The 16,487-nt window shown below is 43.1% G+C and overlaps 1 protein-coding gene across 1 annotated transcript in view; it reads right to left on the bottom strand.

The window, feature by feature from the left end:
• The window catches only part of KCNU1 (potassium calcium-activated channel subfamily U member 1), a 136,404-nt gene that overhangs the window by 16,326 nt on the left and 103,591 nt on the right, over window positions 1-16,487 (bottom strand). Inside the window, exons 20-22 of the mRNA XM_043893676.1 lie at window positions 10,153-10,249; window positions 6,499-6,723; window positions 4,226-4,412 (exon numbers count right to left, since the gene is read on the bottom strand). Of these exons, the coding sequence (XP_043749611.1) occupies window positions 4,226-4,412; window positions 6,499-6,723; window positions 10,153-10,249 (509 nt within the window). The remainder of the gene's footprint in view (window positions 1-4,225; window positions 4,413-6,498; window positions 6,724-10,152; window positions 10,250-16,487) is intronic.

The following is a 16,487-nucleotide window of genomic DNA, read 5'->3' as shown; positions in this document are numbered from 1 at the left end:
CTGTGAATAGTCCTTTCCCCAGTTACTACGTGTTGCAAATAAACAAAATATTTTCAGAGAGTGAAGAGCACTGTGAAAAAACCTAACTTTTCGGGACTGACACGGGAGGTGGCCGTACTTAGGGTGTGAAGAGGTTTCTCTGACATTGAAATGCCATCCTAAGTGATGAACAAAAGACATCCAACCCGAGGGGACTAGAGGCAGGAAAGAGCCAGTATAAACAGGCTGAACGAGGAGGAAGTTCAAGCTCCTTACTGGCCTGCAAGATCCTACATGGTTTTCCTATAATTGTTATGGTCGCCATTATAGCACTGAAAGGAGGAAACTGACATTATCCAATAAATACTTGCAAAAAATCCCTCTGGCTGCTGTGAACAGTAGAAATGGCAAGGAAGTAAGAATGATGACATCAAATGGTGACACTGAATCTATAAATTATGTCGTGTGAAATCACCTTTGAAGACAAGGAAACTGACTCAGGGTTTATATACTTTGCCCAAGATTATATGGCTTGCAAAGGATGGATGGGTTCTTACACACCAATTAGTACCTATTTCAAAGCCCATACTCTTTTCAGGGCTTCTTTGTAGCCCTATTAAAATATATAAGGTTGGGTTGGCATTTTCAATAAAACACTGAGATCAGTTTCCCTCAAAGGGGAAAGTCCTGCTTCGAATTCCACTTTCTGATTCCAATTCCCTCTAAAAGGGCTTGGAAAAGCCCGACTTTCAGAGGCAAATGTTCTTCTTGGATAGAGACATGTCCACATCAGCTGGCGTAACTGTGTTAGTAGATGCTCTGACACCAGCTGGGGCACAGAAACAGTTTCTGCCTGAACTCCATCCTTCCTTGTAAAGTCACGGTTAATGTGAATGGTAATTTGAATATGTATCTGATGACAGCCTGGGTACATTCTGTTGATGTCAATATTTTTGCCACCTAGTAGTACACAGTATTATACCTGAAATCTTCCAGGCTGGCAGGGTGCTATTACAAAAGATTGCTTAATTGTAGATTACTGCTGCACGTTTAAATTTCAGTAGCATATTAAGTTGTCAGACTTAATTACCGTTATATGTTTAGATTATGCCACAGATTATTTAGTTCAGTACCTAGGTTTGCCAACCTGTTCTTGTGACATGACAGGGCAGTAATTAGAGCATCAGCTGAAAAATCTAAAGTTTTCCACAATGTCGTCCTTTAGCGAGTCTTCAGTCTCTCTGTCCTTCCATGTCCAACGTCCCTTGGGGGACCACTGGATGGAATAGCTTTGCTGGCCCTAGATAGGTTTTATGTGTAACTTTGGCATGATCATGAAGATATGGCAAAGCCCACTCATGCCACAATAAAGGCTCAGCAGACATGTCAAGAGCAAGAGTTCTCAGTCTTGATCTTATCGACATTTCACACTTGTACATTGCAGGATCTTTAGCAGCCTCTCTGACCTCTACCCTCTAAGATGCCAACAGCACCACCCCCCAAGTCATGATAACTAAAACTGTCTCCAGACACTGTCAGCTGACCTCTGGGGGTAAAACTGCCACGGGTTGGGAACCACTGTCTTAGAGGAAGGAAAAGAAAATTGCCAGGATGCTACATGCATGTTGGTGCTCAGCGTGGAAGAGCTTTTCTCCCTCCCTTTCTTTGTCTCCCTCCTTCAGTTGGAGGTGATATCAGCTTGGAGGTGATAATTCCCATCACCACCTGCTTGGTCTGGTACAAGGGGAGTCTTAGTATGAAATGGGAAGAATGGTTAAGAGAACTGATCAGGCTTCTCTGAGGGTTGGGAACTGCTCTATGCAAACTCCAGGGAGATTCCTGTGATGCTAGAACAACTGATGAGGTTTCTGAGGGACAGTCTTTGGCTATTCCCATGTGCTCACTACGTGAGTTTACCGCTGCTGCCCCTCTTAGGTAGCACAGGAGAGCCTGTCTGGACCTCTATTTCCTTATCACACAATGGGAGCATAGACAACCACACAAGGAAACATGCAAGGTCTACACAATATACTTTTCTCTAAACTGTCCCTTTTGTTGTTGGGGAGAGCACTTACTCATATTTCATGACGATTCGAACACTCTGACATCCCTTCATCACCTATGTCTCCCTCCCAACCCTTTTCCCCTCTTTACTCTCTCTCTTTCTACTAAACCCATCATTTGCTCCTTTAAGGGTAACCTAGCCTGCAGCAGAGTATGTGACACATACAAAATGAATATATTCTTGTTGAATGAATAAATTCATAAATGAGAGGATAAGAATCACCAGATACATAATAAGAGAAACTAGAAGTGAAATCATAGGTTTCTATATGTTTTAGCTTGTATAGGATGTAAGATTAAAAAATAACAGAAGGACAAGTCACCTGATTATTAGCTAGGTGGCTTATGACAGTCCACCCCCAGCTGTTACTGAGTGAGCGTTTTCATCTGTATATTGATGACACTGCCTTCAGAGTGAATACTTCTCTGTCCAATTTTAGGAAGTTGAAAGCACGATACACACACACACCCCATACAAATTTTGTGTAAATCTGAGTACCCTAATTGCTAAGCTAAGGACTGACGTACAGAACACAATGTCATTTTTATGCATCACCAGATTAGCTCAGCAGAGGTATGGCTCACACTTTCTTACTGAGGATTTTCAATGTAGTTTGATATTCAGGAAGTGCTTTGCTATTAGTTTCACTTAACAAAAACCCCTGAGACTCCGGTTTAGGCTGAGTAGTATCTGGCTGTGTAGTGCAGGTCTATGCAGTAGCTGACTTAATTCACCCACCAAAGATTTGATGCGATTATTCAGTTATGCCTTTGTCCCAAGAGCCCTCCATTTTCCTTCCTAGCAACAGTACTAGGAGCCAGAGAGTGGTCTTTTGGTTTCCTGATTTCACTTGCAAACACGTCCATCCACTGTCACGACCATGAAAGCCTTGTGAAGGCTGGACTGTCTGCCCTCTTCAAGCTCCGTGTGAAGTAGGACAGCTGTGGTCAGCAAGCCACGTGGGTGGAGGACGGAGTGCCCAGTCTTAATACGAAGCATCCACATCCCCAAGGGCAACAGCTGGATCCGGGGTGCGGAGGCATCTCCAACCAAGGGTTATGTTCACGTCATGAATTGAAAATCTGTTCTAAATACTGAAAATTATTCACCAATAGTACTTCCATATTAGGTTCAGTGGCTGGTCATCAATTTTTAGAAATGGACTGATAGCTAAGCCTTTTCCCATTTCGGGGAGAAGGAAAGCCACAAGTCCGCCACAGGAATACACCTGAAACACATTTTGGGCAAGTGAGGTGCATGGAAACTCCTCAGAGTCCACCTACTGGTGGACTCACTTACTTTGATTTACTAAGTGCGTGTTACACATCCACAGATGCTTCACAAGGGCTTCCCTTGTGGCTCAGCTGGTAAAGAATCCGCCTGCAATGCGGGAGACCTGGGTTCGATCCCTGGGTTGGGAAGATCCCCTGGAGAAGGGAAAGGCTACCCACTTCAGTATTCTGGCCTGAAGAATTCCGTGAACTGTACAGTCCAAAGGGTCACAAAGAGTTTACGACTGAGTGATTGTCACTTCAGGCATCTACAGAGTGACCATAATTGTACTGAGAAGAATACAAAGGAGGAAGAGATGCAAACCCCATCCTGAAGAGATTTCCCCAGTTCTCACTATCTCTTCCCAACCTGAAGTTGAAATGTGACACTTTTATTAGTTTATAGAAATTGGAAAGGACTTAGCACTAATCTTCTAAAAATTCACGCAGTGAAAGTATCTTGAAGACTGAAAGAGGGTTAGGCTTCATTCTCTCCAAGCACAAAACTATGAATAGTAACTTGAACATCTACTAGCTCCAACAGGAACTAACTGGCAATAATAATACCCTTTATTAACAATAATGAAATACCAACAGCTATGTTCACTGATAATTGATTCATAACAATAAACAGTACTTACGACTCCATGATTTTCCTTAATATGAGAGAACAGTGTTAGGCGTGTTCCAGTTAGGAGATGGACGTCACTTTTCATTGGACCAGGGTTCCCCAGGACTGAACTGCCCACTAACCACTAACCCTAGTACAGAATTCTCAGAGCTGGACGGGACTTTACAAGCTATCTGGCTCCATTTCTCCTCCTCCCCATCATGAGCATTTTTTAGACAGCTGACTCTCTTTCCTCATCCTATCCTCTCCAGCCTCTTTCTATCGGGGTGTGGTCCTTACGTGGCCCTGAGGGTGTCTGGGCCGAGCAGCTAATTCGCAGGGATCCGATGTTGAGCGTGGCCATGATGGGCTCTGTGTCCACCAGAGTCGGGCTGCTGGGTGACTTACAGGAGGACGATAAGACAGCACACATGGAACACTCCTCGATGTTGACAGCGTGGAGGTCTACGGAATAGAGCGCAGATCCCTAGGGAGAGAGAACCGGGTGGAGGGGACACTTCTCAGATGGTGGTGGTACCCTGGGGATGATGCAAGCTTCTGAATCAAAGCTTCTCCAGCTTCTCCTGGCTTGGTTTTAAGACAGAGTTACCTGATATTTGCTCCTTTAGGCCTTATCTTCATAAATATCTGAGTATGACTAAATTTTGCAGACCCCTTCTGAGGTCACATCTGGATGAGATAAAAGGGAGGGTGAGAGAGAGAAGCCTAAACCCACCTAGATGACTCCAGTGGGAGGAGAAGGGAGCGGCAGAGGATGAGATGGTTGGCTGGCATTGTCAGTTCAGTGGACATGAATTAGAGCAAATGCCCGGAGATAATGAAGGACAGGGAAGCCTGGCGTGCTGCAGTCCGTGGCGTCGCAAAGAGTCGGTCACCACTGAGCAACTGAACAACAACTAAGGATGACAGTGGTGAGGAAAAACATCACGTCTAAAGATCTAAAGGTCACCTCTGCATCCTCACAATTTTGCTTGTAGGTGGCCCCACCTGAAACCTGGATTAATTGGTAAAGTGGCAGTTGCTCCTTTGGTGGAGAAATAGGGAGAGATCTGGTCCCCCCATTAGGTGGCTGAGATGCAGTTACTAGTGATTCCTGACACCAGCTGAATCTGGAGACTTCTGGTCATTTTCTTTCCTCCCTTTCTATGGACTGAGGTGGTGCAGGGAATTTTATTTTTTATTTTTATTTTTTAATTTTTTTCCTTTTTTATTTATTTTTTTTGTCATACATTGATATGAATCAGCCATAGATTTACACGTATTCCCCATCTCGATCCCCCCTCCCACCTCCCTCTCCACCTGATTCCTCTGGGTCTTCCCAGTGCACCAGGCCCGAGCACTTGTCTCATGCATCCCACCTGGGCTGGTGATCTGTTTCACCATAAATAGTATACATGCTGTTCTTTTGAAATATCCCACCCTCACATTCTCCCACAGAGTTCAAAAGTCTGTTCTGTATTTCTGTGTCTCTTTTTCCGTTTTGCATATAGGGTTATCGTTACCATCTTTCTAAATTCCATATATATGTGTTAGTATGCTGTAATGTTCTTTATCTTTCTGGCTTACTTCACTCTGTATAAGGGGCTCCAGTTTCATCCATCTCATTAGGACTGATTCAAATGAGTTCTTTTTAACGGCTGAGTAATATTCCATGGTGTATATGTACCACAGCTTCCTTATCCATTCATCTGCTGATGGGCATCTAGGTTGCTTCCATGTCCTGGCTATTATAAACAGTGCTGCGATGAACATTGGGGTGGTGCAGGGAATTTTATGGTGACTTTTTAAAAAGCAATACAACTTGCTTCCTGAGACAACTGCTTCTAAATAATATTTCTGACACATTGTTAACATTTCTTGAAAAATCAAATGCTTTGGTGCATCTCACACTGCCTATGTATATTTTAATCCAAGAAAATGGTGGCCTATAATGAGATATAGATCTATGTTGGTTCACAGCAAAGACGATTACAACCCACAGTGCCACGGGTGCACAATGGACCCATTTCTCAGAATTCCTCCTGTTCATACATCTATCAAGGACCACAAGGCATTATGTGTTCCATAAAAGACGAGTTTGCAGAAACAGTGAGGAAGTTAGAGCACAGTCTAGAAAGGCTGGCGAGGATCAGCTCAGGTGTAGACATCAGGTCAGAATCAGATTCAGAAATGCAGAGAAACTCTTTGCATAAAGGCCACACACATGGTCATTAATATAAACATGAAAATATGTCGATTTAAATCCTAGTCCAACTACTTACCCACCATGTAAACTTGACAGGTAACTTCCCTTCTCTGTGCCTACAGTTCAAATCTTTAAAATTTATACTATGGGGTTATTTGGAGGGTTAGGTGAATTACTATATGCAACCTGCTTCAAACTGTTTCTGGTACCAGTAAGCACTGTATAATTGTATAAAATACTGCATAATACATTATTGATGTATTATTATTATCATGATTAATCCTAACTAGTATTATAATAATATATATATAATATAATATTATTATTATCATTATAAACATTCACTATTCCTTACTGTGACACTTACAGGCAGAATGTATATCTGGGGAAAATTCCGGATAAATCGCCATTCTCTCTGCAGGTAATCCAGAGATCCAACGAACACAATGTCCTTCAGCTCCTGACGGGTATAACTGCTAGCTCTCAATGGCATCACAAAATTCCGAAGTCCCATCAGTGTTGAGTGGGCATCTCCAAAGATACATGCTACAATGTGGTTCCGAAACTCGTATTTTGCCTTGTCAGTTCGTTTCTAAGCACAAGCAGGCCAGACTCTGGTCATTTTTAGAAACAAGATCACAGTCCCTTAAAGAAGGCTCCTTCCCCACATTCCAACTCTTCCAGGTATATTAACACTAGCACTTTCATAATGGTAATCAGATTCTGCAAATTCCCCTAATGACATGGAACATGGACAATTATACTTTATATCTTTTCATGGTGTTCCTGCTTATTTCACTTTTTCCAGTTTTATATTAGCTTAGAGTGCCTCAGTGAAAACTCAGATTGGTATTGTTCCTCAAGTTGTGAAACCACTGAACCAAATGGGGAAAATAGCTCTCATTTTCATTACATGTTTTTAGCTTCATATATGCTATGGTGGGCTTCCCTGGTAGCTCAGAGGGTAAAGAATCTGCCTGCAATACAGGAGATCTGAGTCTGATCCCTGGGTCAGGAAGATCCCCTAGAGAAGGGAATGGCAACCCATTCCAGTATTCTTATCTGGAGAGTTCCATGGACATGGGAGCCTGGTTGGCTACAGTCCATGGGGTTGCAAAGAGTCAGACGTGACTGAGCAGTTACACACACACACACTATCGTACAACTCCCTGAAAATGTAAAACATCCCAAATCCTGTTGCTAAACTTATGTTTTCTAATGAATCTTGAAAATTACACCAAGTTGTACAATATGATTCAGTTTTCAGTGGGTTTTCATACATATGGAAACACATATATTAGTTTGAACCATATGAAATTGCCTTCTTCTGGATCAAAAATGGTTGACTGTTGGCAACTTCATGTGTTTCCACCTGCTACACTGAATGGATTCAAGAGAACTCCAGAATTGAGGAAATTTATCATGAAAAATGTACAAAATAAAAGGTTACAAGCATTCTATTTCATCTCAATCATCTGAGTATATCCTCAGAATCTTATCTGCATGGCTGATTTTTAGCATCTCCCCTATACTTTTAAGCTGAAGACAAAATAATATATGTGACGGATATTTAGATCAGGTTTCTCCCACATTCACAGAAACTTTTAAAAAGTGTCACTTTTATTAAAAGGAATATTTTTTAAAGGAACATTTCTGTAAGAAACATTTAAAGTCTCTGTGATTGATTTCAGGGAATGAGTCAATGTCATCTCTCATGGTGCTGGGATGGGTAGAAAAAGCACTGATTTTGTATTCTGGTCATCATTCATGTATGACCATAAACTAGCTGGCCTCTCTAACCCCCAATTTCTTTACATTTAAATGATTTAAAAATAAAAGTTAATTCTGTTGTGGAAATGGGATAATAGGTTGAAATTTCAGTACTTCTATCTTTAACTGTTTTCAATAACTATTTAATGCAATCTGAATCACACTGAATTCCTAGATTTTCAGAGAAGGACTCTTGGAAATTGGTAGAGAACTTGCTAAATATACTGACAAGCCCTTCCTTCTTGAGAGTTTCTACATTCCTGAGTAGATGAAGACTCAACACATTTCAAAGGGAAGTATCATTCATCCTTATGCCAGTCCATCTCTTGTTAAAGGACAAACTTCTGTGAAACAGGGGCTGTTGAAATTTAACAGGATAGATAAGTCACATCTGACTTAGAGTTTGTTCTATTAGCATAGACTGGGAAATATTCTTTCTGAAGGGAATGGCCCCATGAGGGGACATGAAGCTACTTGTCTGGAGATCCTTTCTAGAGAGTGATATGAATCTTAACCAAATCCATTAAATAATTGTCTCTGGCTAATCCGATTCATTTTAACTTGAATAATGACCCCTCTCACAGTATTTAATGGAACAGGTCTGAAGTCCAGAAATTGCCCTTCTGAGTAGAACTAAACAATTAGGAACAAGATACATGGCACAGTGCATTAATGGGTACAGTTAGCTAGCAATTTCTCCAGGGAACTGTGGCACAAAGCAGTCTTCCCACTGAGAAAGATGCCGGCTTCGGTGGGAAAGTGGGGAGCGCACTATTTGCTCCAAGTAACCAACTGACAACTTCCACTTGACTTTTCTGCAAATCGAACCAAGATCAAAGTTGGCCGGAAATTTGCAACCTGTACATTTCTCCTCTATGGTCACAGTTTCAAAACTCTTAAAACCTCTTACACTAGAAGCCCTTCTAAATTCATCAGAAGACTTGGTTATATTTCATATCAAGTGCCATAAGGGGACATCTCTCAGAGCAACCTATCTGGGGACTTACTAAACTGGGGATAAAGAAACATCTGCTATTTCCATCTCTTGGTCTCTTGAATGCTTCCATCTGCAGTCACCTCCCAACCTTTCCAAAGATGTCCCTCCCACTGAACACATGTTTGCCTTCCTGCTCAACGGATGTTTGTTTCGTTTAAAATAAGACATACTTGCTAAAATGGTGAGCTTCAGCAGTCCTAATAGTTTTCCAGTTGATATGACAGCTCTGACAATTTTGCGCTTCTGATCAAATGATTGATTATGCTTTTTACAAGAACTGGAACATATTTTGTCAGGACGTTGGCACTGAGCACAAGGATGTGTGTGTGTGTGTGTGTGTGTGTGCATGTGTGTGTAACAGAAAAAAGTGAACTAAACTATTTTTGGAAAGCAAGAAAAATACATGGTTATCAATTGGTCATAGCTGAACAAATTATACAGGTTTCTTACAACATGTAAGTAATCTTTTATTAGCTCATTTTAAATTAAAAAAATAACTTTTGGTTAGTTAAATTTACCAGCTACTGCTTGAAAGTAAACCACTGAGATTGTACTTGAGTTTCCAACTCTGAGAATAGATGGAGATTGAGAAATTTGGTGTCAGAGCCCAGGATTAGGATTTGAGGTGTTTACAACTTGGTTTCTGGCATTGTGAACTGAGTCAGTCTCTCTCCTTGGGAGGACAGAGTCAAGGACAGACTTCTACATTTATATGGATTCACTCATGCTGTGTGGTGTGGGAGGACCAAGCATTATAGAGCTACATCCTTGGCTAGTACATTCAGAATAACCAGCTTTAAGGTAAGAAAAAATGCTATTAAAAAATCCCAACTTTGAAAACAGTAAATTAAGGAAACATTTATCTACTTTAAAAAAAAAAGAAAAGACGGCAGAGTTCTTGTAAATAGTATGTTCCCCCGGTGCATGTAAATTAACCAGATTTACTAGCAAAACAGCAAAGTTTCAGGAGAACATTATTCTGAATAACTGACTCAGCTGAACTATTAAAGGAAGGAGAAAGTGGTTGAAGAATCTGAGCTAAAGTGTTTTAAATCCTGGCATATTACCCACAAGGATGTTGTCAAATGCCCCATCTGTTACCCTGCAGACATTTAGATGGCTCGTGAGGTTGTATTTTTCCTTCAAAATGCACAGTTTACAAAGAGAAAGGGCAGGTGCTGTGACTAGCAGGAGGACATCGTCTACCCTAAGAGGAGCTCCATTTCATCTGAGATTTGGTGCCAGGTCACCTACCAGAATCATCTTGTTCAAAGGAGTGGCTCTGCACCAGTGAAACATGCCGCTGCTATCAAGGCGTTCAGACTCGTCTTCCATTTCGTAGAAAAACGCCCTAAATGTGGAGAATGGACAATTAGCCTGGGAACACGTGGGGCTTTGGTTAACAATGCCTGATACCAAACTCATTAGAACCTGGAGCCCAAAGTGAGTAAATAACACAAGGAAAGCAACCTGAGGTCTGTGAGACTCCAGAATAAAGATTCACGTCTGAAGGACAGGAAGGGTTCAACATCTTCAGAGCTGAAGGCACATTAAGCACTTTGGGCAAAAGCCAACAAAAATTGTGTGTACATGTGTGTGTGTGAGACACACCAGTCTCTCTTTTTACCTTAGAGTAGATGTGTTTTAAGGTAGCTACTTAGGTTTTGCCCTTTGTTTTGTTACCTTAGCATTGGAATGGCTCTGAAAAGTCTTGCAAAAGAGATATCATTTGACATTTGTGTAATTCAGTGTTTCACACACTTCTTTGACCACAGAAATGTTACTATTTACTTAACTACTTATACTTATTTAAACACATCTGTTACTATGCCTTTTCCAACATACTGTACCATGGCATACTACGGGTTCAGCCCTGGTAATCAGTAGCTGAAGACAGCATTCTCCTGTGAGATGTTACTATTCACCCATGGAGTAATAGGACCTATTTCTCTTCATGCTGAAGGGTTATGGGGTATTCTCTGTGAATTAATACAGCTTGTTATTCAATACCTGGTTAAAGACTCAGACTCCAACATAATAACAAGCAATTTTTGCTCTCTTTGACCAGGTTAATTTCTAAACTGCTATGTAAAACCATAATTCTTTTGACGAAGGAACTTAGATTGACATGTCAGATCTAAAGTAATGGGACAGAGAGAGGACACAGATAGACCAGCTGAGGTAGGAGGCTTGAAGCAGTGGAGAAGGGTTTGGAAAAGCAGAGAGGCTAATTGCTGATGAGATCAGCCAAGGACTAGGTGCAATTCTTAATTTTCCTCTCCATTTAAGCTCCCTACAAGCTTGGTGGTTCCAGTCATGTTCCTAGCCAGAAGACGTTGTAATATAAGCCTCAAAGTCAGCTTGACCAAAATGAGCTACCTTGTTCATTCAAATTAACGTGGCTTTTTGTGGTTTCAATATTCATAAGTCATGAGCCCCAACCCAGAACCCTAAGAGCCAAATAGGCACGCTCTTAACAGTGATGGCTAAACAGGACCATGGTGATTGCTAAGGGGAACACACCAAAGACTCATATCTGGTTCTGATTTTTATCAGGAGTTGGAGAACGGGCTATATTACTCATTCATAGCCTCTTTTTTCCAGCCATGTGTAGCTTCCTCGACACTATGCCTCAGGTGCTATTATAATATAGCTAAGTTACCTTCGGGAGGTGGCCCTCAGCGCCCAAGTCTACAACAACTGCCCCTACTCTTCTGCTCACTTTCTTCAGCTCTTTTTTTTTTTTTCTCCACTTCCTCTAGTTCTTCCTCTCCCAAGCGCACCCCCCATAATGAATAAAGCGTCCTTAGTCTGGAAATGAAATGCCTTTTTGGCAAATGGAAGATGATCTCCTTCCAAGCACATTTTAACTTGACTCAGAGTAGCAAATAAGTCACTGTACACATTTCTATCATAATAAAAAGCATGATCTATGTACGCAAGCTGTCACAGACAACGTTTTTCTTCATTCCGACGTTATGGAAAACAGATAGGCCTTAGAGGAAACACCTGTTGGAGACCGGCATTAAAGAGAAGGCTGGAGGAGACCAGCTTCATCATAAAGGCATCCATCTGGTGTCTTCGCCAAAGCAAAACCTGATGCGATTCAGTTCACCACCCCTTAACTAAAGCTCCCTCCTGCCATATGCCTCACAAATGACATGATCCTTGCAGAAGTATACTTCCCCAGAGAGACAAATAAATCATCCATGAGAATGTGCAGCGCCAGCAGCCTGAGGACTTGGAAACAGGACTGGAACGTAAAGGCCAGGTCTATTGGACGGAGAGGTAGCCGCAGGGCACCATTCAGGTTATCAGAGCAACCTGAGGAGCCTTTTGGGTGAGGGCACTTTCTGTGTAAGACAGCCTGGCAGGAAACCAGGTGGGAGTCCCCTGAGAGGGCCCTGTTTGGGATGAGGGTGGGGGGTTGGTCCCAAGACTAGTTGCTTCTTGTCCAAGCCAAGTGGGAGAACCAACTTCCAATGGGGAGACCCCAGGAGGCGTTGAACCTTGACATGTCCTTGGAGTCAGGTCTCGCCTTTCGCCTTGGGGAGCTGATGGGCTTAGCATGCTGGGTGGAAACAGCACGGCCGCTGCCCACCCAGGACATGCAGAGAGGTCCCGGGAGGAAGCCGCCAGCGTTCTTCGCTGACAACTGCCTTGCTTCAGGCTGCTTTGATATTCATGAAGCAAACGTCTTGTGAACCCAAGCTTGGACCCGTCCCAGCTAAGGAAGGCAGGCTCTTTCCTCTCTGCTCTCTGGAACCACTCTGAAGAAAACTTCTGTTCTGTCCAGGCCACAGCAACCTACCCTGTAAGAATCCTGTCCCTTAGTAGCCATCCCCAATCTTTTTGGCGCCCTGGACTGGTTTTGTGGAAGACGAATTTTTCCATAGACTGAGTGGGGGGATGGTTTGGGAATGATTCAAGGGTCTTACATTTATCATGCATTGTATTTTGAACATTATTACATCAGCTCCACCTCAGATCATCAGGCTTTAGATCCTGGGAGTGGGGACCCCTGACTTAAAAGGAAAATAGAAACAAGGGACCACACGCCTTTGGTTTCCAGTGGTGGCACTTGAGGTGACAGAGATCCAGCCGTGCGGGGAAGCCTCTGTGTACTAGGTGGGCAAGGTTTCAGGGCCAGGTCAGGAGGCATGGTTTCCCAGAGTGTAAGTCAGCTTCCATATTTCCTCCGACAAACATTCTTGACTCTGATTATTCTTGAAAATGATCCGCCAATAGAGAAGATCCTCCACTGATGACAACATCTATTAGAAAGTTCAAAAGGCACCCACAGTTCCTTTTTTGGTTTGTTTTTGCAGGGTTCATTTTTGCATGTGTTAGGAAACCCTGGCTTGTGACCCTTCCATCTGAAACCTCTCTAAAACTCCACAGGTGGCTTGTAAGTTCTGAGGAGAGAGGTTGCTGGCCTGGATGCAGAACCATATATTTTTTTTGCTCAAGACTTGAGTTGAATAAAAATAACATGTTTCATCAAGTCTTAGCCTAGGAGAAGGACAAGTCCCTTGGCTGAGAGTTGGGGAGGAGAGGCAGGATGGGTCCCTGTCTCCGGGAGGTCCAGTGCCCTTCTAGTTTCAATCTTTGGGAAAATCCACTGCTACTGCTTCTTGAAAGCAGTGTTCAAGTTCTCACTGAAAAGGGAGGGAAAATCTTCAGTCCCAGATGCCTCTGGAGCTGTGGAGGATTTTGAATCTTGGGGGCTACAGCTGCTTTCTCCCCAAGGACTCAGCACAGACGTAGCGACAGGGCTTTGCAGTTCATATTTAACCTGGAAATAGTCACTGATCGTCAATTCGGACTACCATCTTTTGTGTTCTGGGAGAGAGGAAATCACCTAAAATTGGGGAATGTGAAGGCATTTTGCCTACTCTCTGCTTCCCCCTACCTCTCTCTCAAACTTACACACATATACATCACCATATACACATGCTAGAGTCAAACCAGAATATGAGCCTTTATGGCCATATTATGATTTCATTTTTCTGGGTTTCACCTGGTCGTCATTTACTCATTTCAAAGCATTATTTTCACCTTGGAGAGAAACTTAAGGTGTAAAAACATGGATAAAATTTGTAGTCCGTTGGCCTAGGAACCTGAATATGGGCAAAGCAGAAAAGGGCTCCTGGGATCACTGAGAAGTCTTCAGGACCAAGTAACTGTGGAGGGAGCTGAGGAAGGCGAAGGGTCTATCCCACCTTCCCTCGTAGAAAGGCCTCAGGGATCGCATCCTTTTCAGCAAGAAGGGGAAAGCATGCACCAGGCTCTGTGCCCCGCCCCCCACCCTCCGGTTTGACCGGATCTCCTTGCTGAGAACCCTTTACTGGGTAAAAGTGAGAAAACCCGCCACAAAAACCTCATGGGGTGCGACATACTTTGACAGCAGGTTGGTTATCTAGAAAGCGCCCAGCCCTCTTGGTTCTCACGTGGAAACCTTAGGGAAGGAGAGGAATAAGAAACACGGAGCAGGAGGGATGAATTGGGAGATCGGGACTGACATATACACGCTACTATACAGAGGGTCAAGAATCTGCCTGCAATGCAGGAGATCTGGGTTCAATTCCTGGGTTGGGAAGATCCCCTGGAGAAGAGAATGGCTACCCATTCCAGTATTCGTGCCTGCAGAATTCTGTGGACAGAGGAGTCTGGAGGGCTACAGCTCATGGGATTGCAAAGAGTTGGACATGACTGAGTGACTAACACTTTCACATATGAAACAGGTAACTAATAAGGACCGACTGCATAGTACAGGGAACTCTACTCAATATTCTGTGATACCCTATATGAGAGGACGTGCATGTGTGCGTGCTCAGCTGTGTCCGATTCTCTGCACCGCTTCCTGCTCCAGGGGATCTTCCCAACCCAGGGATCAAACTCACATCTCTTATCTCTCCTGCATTGACAGGTGGATTCTTTACCACTAACGCCACGTGGGAAGCCCCAATACAAGAGAACAGAATCTTAAAAAGAGTGAATATATGTGTATGTATAACTGATTCACTTTGCTGTACAACAGAAACTAAACATTGTAAATCAACCATACTCCAATCAAAATTAATAATAAGAAGGAAAGAAACCCACTGTGGGGCAGGTAGGTTGACTGACTCTGGTTGGGCTAAGACTCTGGTGTCCCAGACAGGAGGCTTCAGTGTTAATACTGGTCACTTGACAGCTAGAATGGGGACACTTTCCCTGCTAATCTGAAAAGCTCATAGACAGAGAGGAAGAAGGAGGAAGGAAGAATAAAGCTTTGGAAAACTTGAAAGCCCAGAAAAGCTTCCACGTTGCCACTGTTGTTGTTTAGTTGCCAAGTCATGTCCAACTCTTTCTCGGCCTTGTGGGCTGTAGCCCACCAGGGTCTTCTGTCTATAGGTCTTTCTAGGAAAGAACACTGGAGTGGGTTGCCATGCCCTCCCCCAGGGGATCTTCCCAACCCAGGGATCAAACCCTAGTCTCCTGCATCTCCTTCACTGCCAGGCGGATTCTTTACCACTGAGCCACCAGGGAAACCCTGAAAACTTTCCACACTTCTACCTATATATAGATAAGTCTGGTTGATGTTCAGCTGAAGAAAGGACAGTGGGGTGACTGGAGTCCTGAATGTTTTAAGACAAGTAGGTTCCAGTGAATTACACCTTCCAACTTCCCTCTGGTTCCTGTCTCCTAATTCCTGGCATAAAGTCTTCATAAAGTCACTGGAGAATGATGAACTTTAGTGGTAAAGCGTGTTGGTATGACTTTTTAAAAAAAAAATCTGAAAATGATATTTTTAAAAAAGAGAGGTGTTAAACAGGATATCAGGATAGTCTTATTTCAGTCTACTCGGGAGAATGTAAACTGTTCCAATGTGAACCAAGCCAGCCGTGAGGAGGGCGTCTTGTTTGCTTTTAAATGCTGCTTTCCAGCTGGAGTCAACCACATCCACGGCCTCTGTTTTCTATGTTTACCATGTGAATTCTCCACGAGGACATTTCTTTCCATCCTCTTGCCTTAGAAGTTAGTCCTGAGGTCAGAAGGGCCCCGGCCCAGGTGAAGGCAAGAAGGAGAGGGTGTTTCCATGAGATAAACCCACATCTAAGCTCGCACGCGAGCATCTCTCTGCTAAGTTTTACTTTATTTCTGACGAGTGTAAACTGACAGATTCTCTGCAGAGCATATTCTGTGAAAGCATTCATGCAGGCATCTCAGAACTGAAAATTGTTACCAGACAGGAGATGGAGGAGAAAGATAAAAAAGGACAATTCCCTTCTTCCTCGCCCATTCCCCAGATGGACCCTCATTTAAATCTCTTTTTATTTTATGGATATTGCATTTGGGATTTCCTACAATGTGAGGACAAATGAGGCATGACCCCGAGCAGCGGATACCTTTAATAAAGGCTGGAGTCTGTGCCCTGGGCGAGAAGTCTGAGTTTGGGGGTTGGGGGGGATAAGCCTCACCTCTCCTGGGAACCATCTTCTTAGCTAATCTTAGAGGCATGAGGTTGTGTTTTCAGGTGCTCTTTCCAGCATGTTCTAAATATCAAATGACCCCGTAAACACAGAAGTAGATCGGAATGAAAAATA

The sequence above is a fragment of the Cervus elaphus genome, chromosome 32, assembly GCF_910594005.1.
Source record: "Cervus elaphus chromosome 32, mCerEla1.1, whole genome shotgun sequence".
Lineage (NCBI taxonomy): Eukaryota > Metazoa > Chordata > Mammalia > Artiodactyla > Cervidae > Cervus > Cervus elaphus.
Note: the sequence above shows the minus strand (reverse complement) of the source record. Positions and strands in the feature narration are given on the sequence as shown.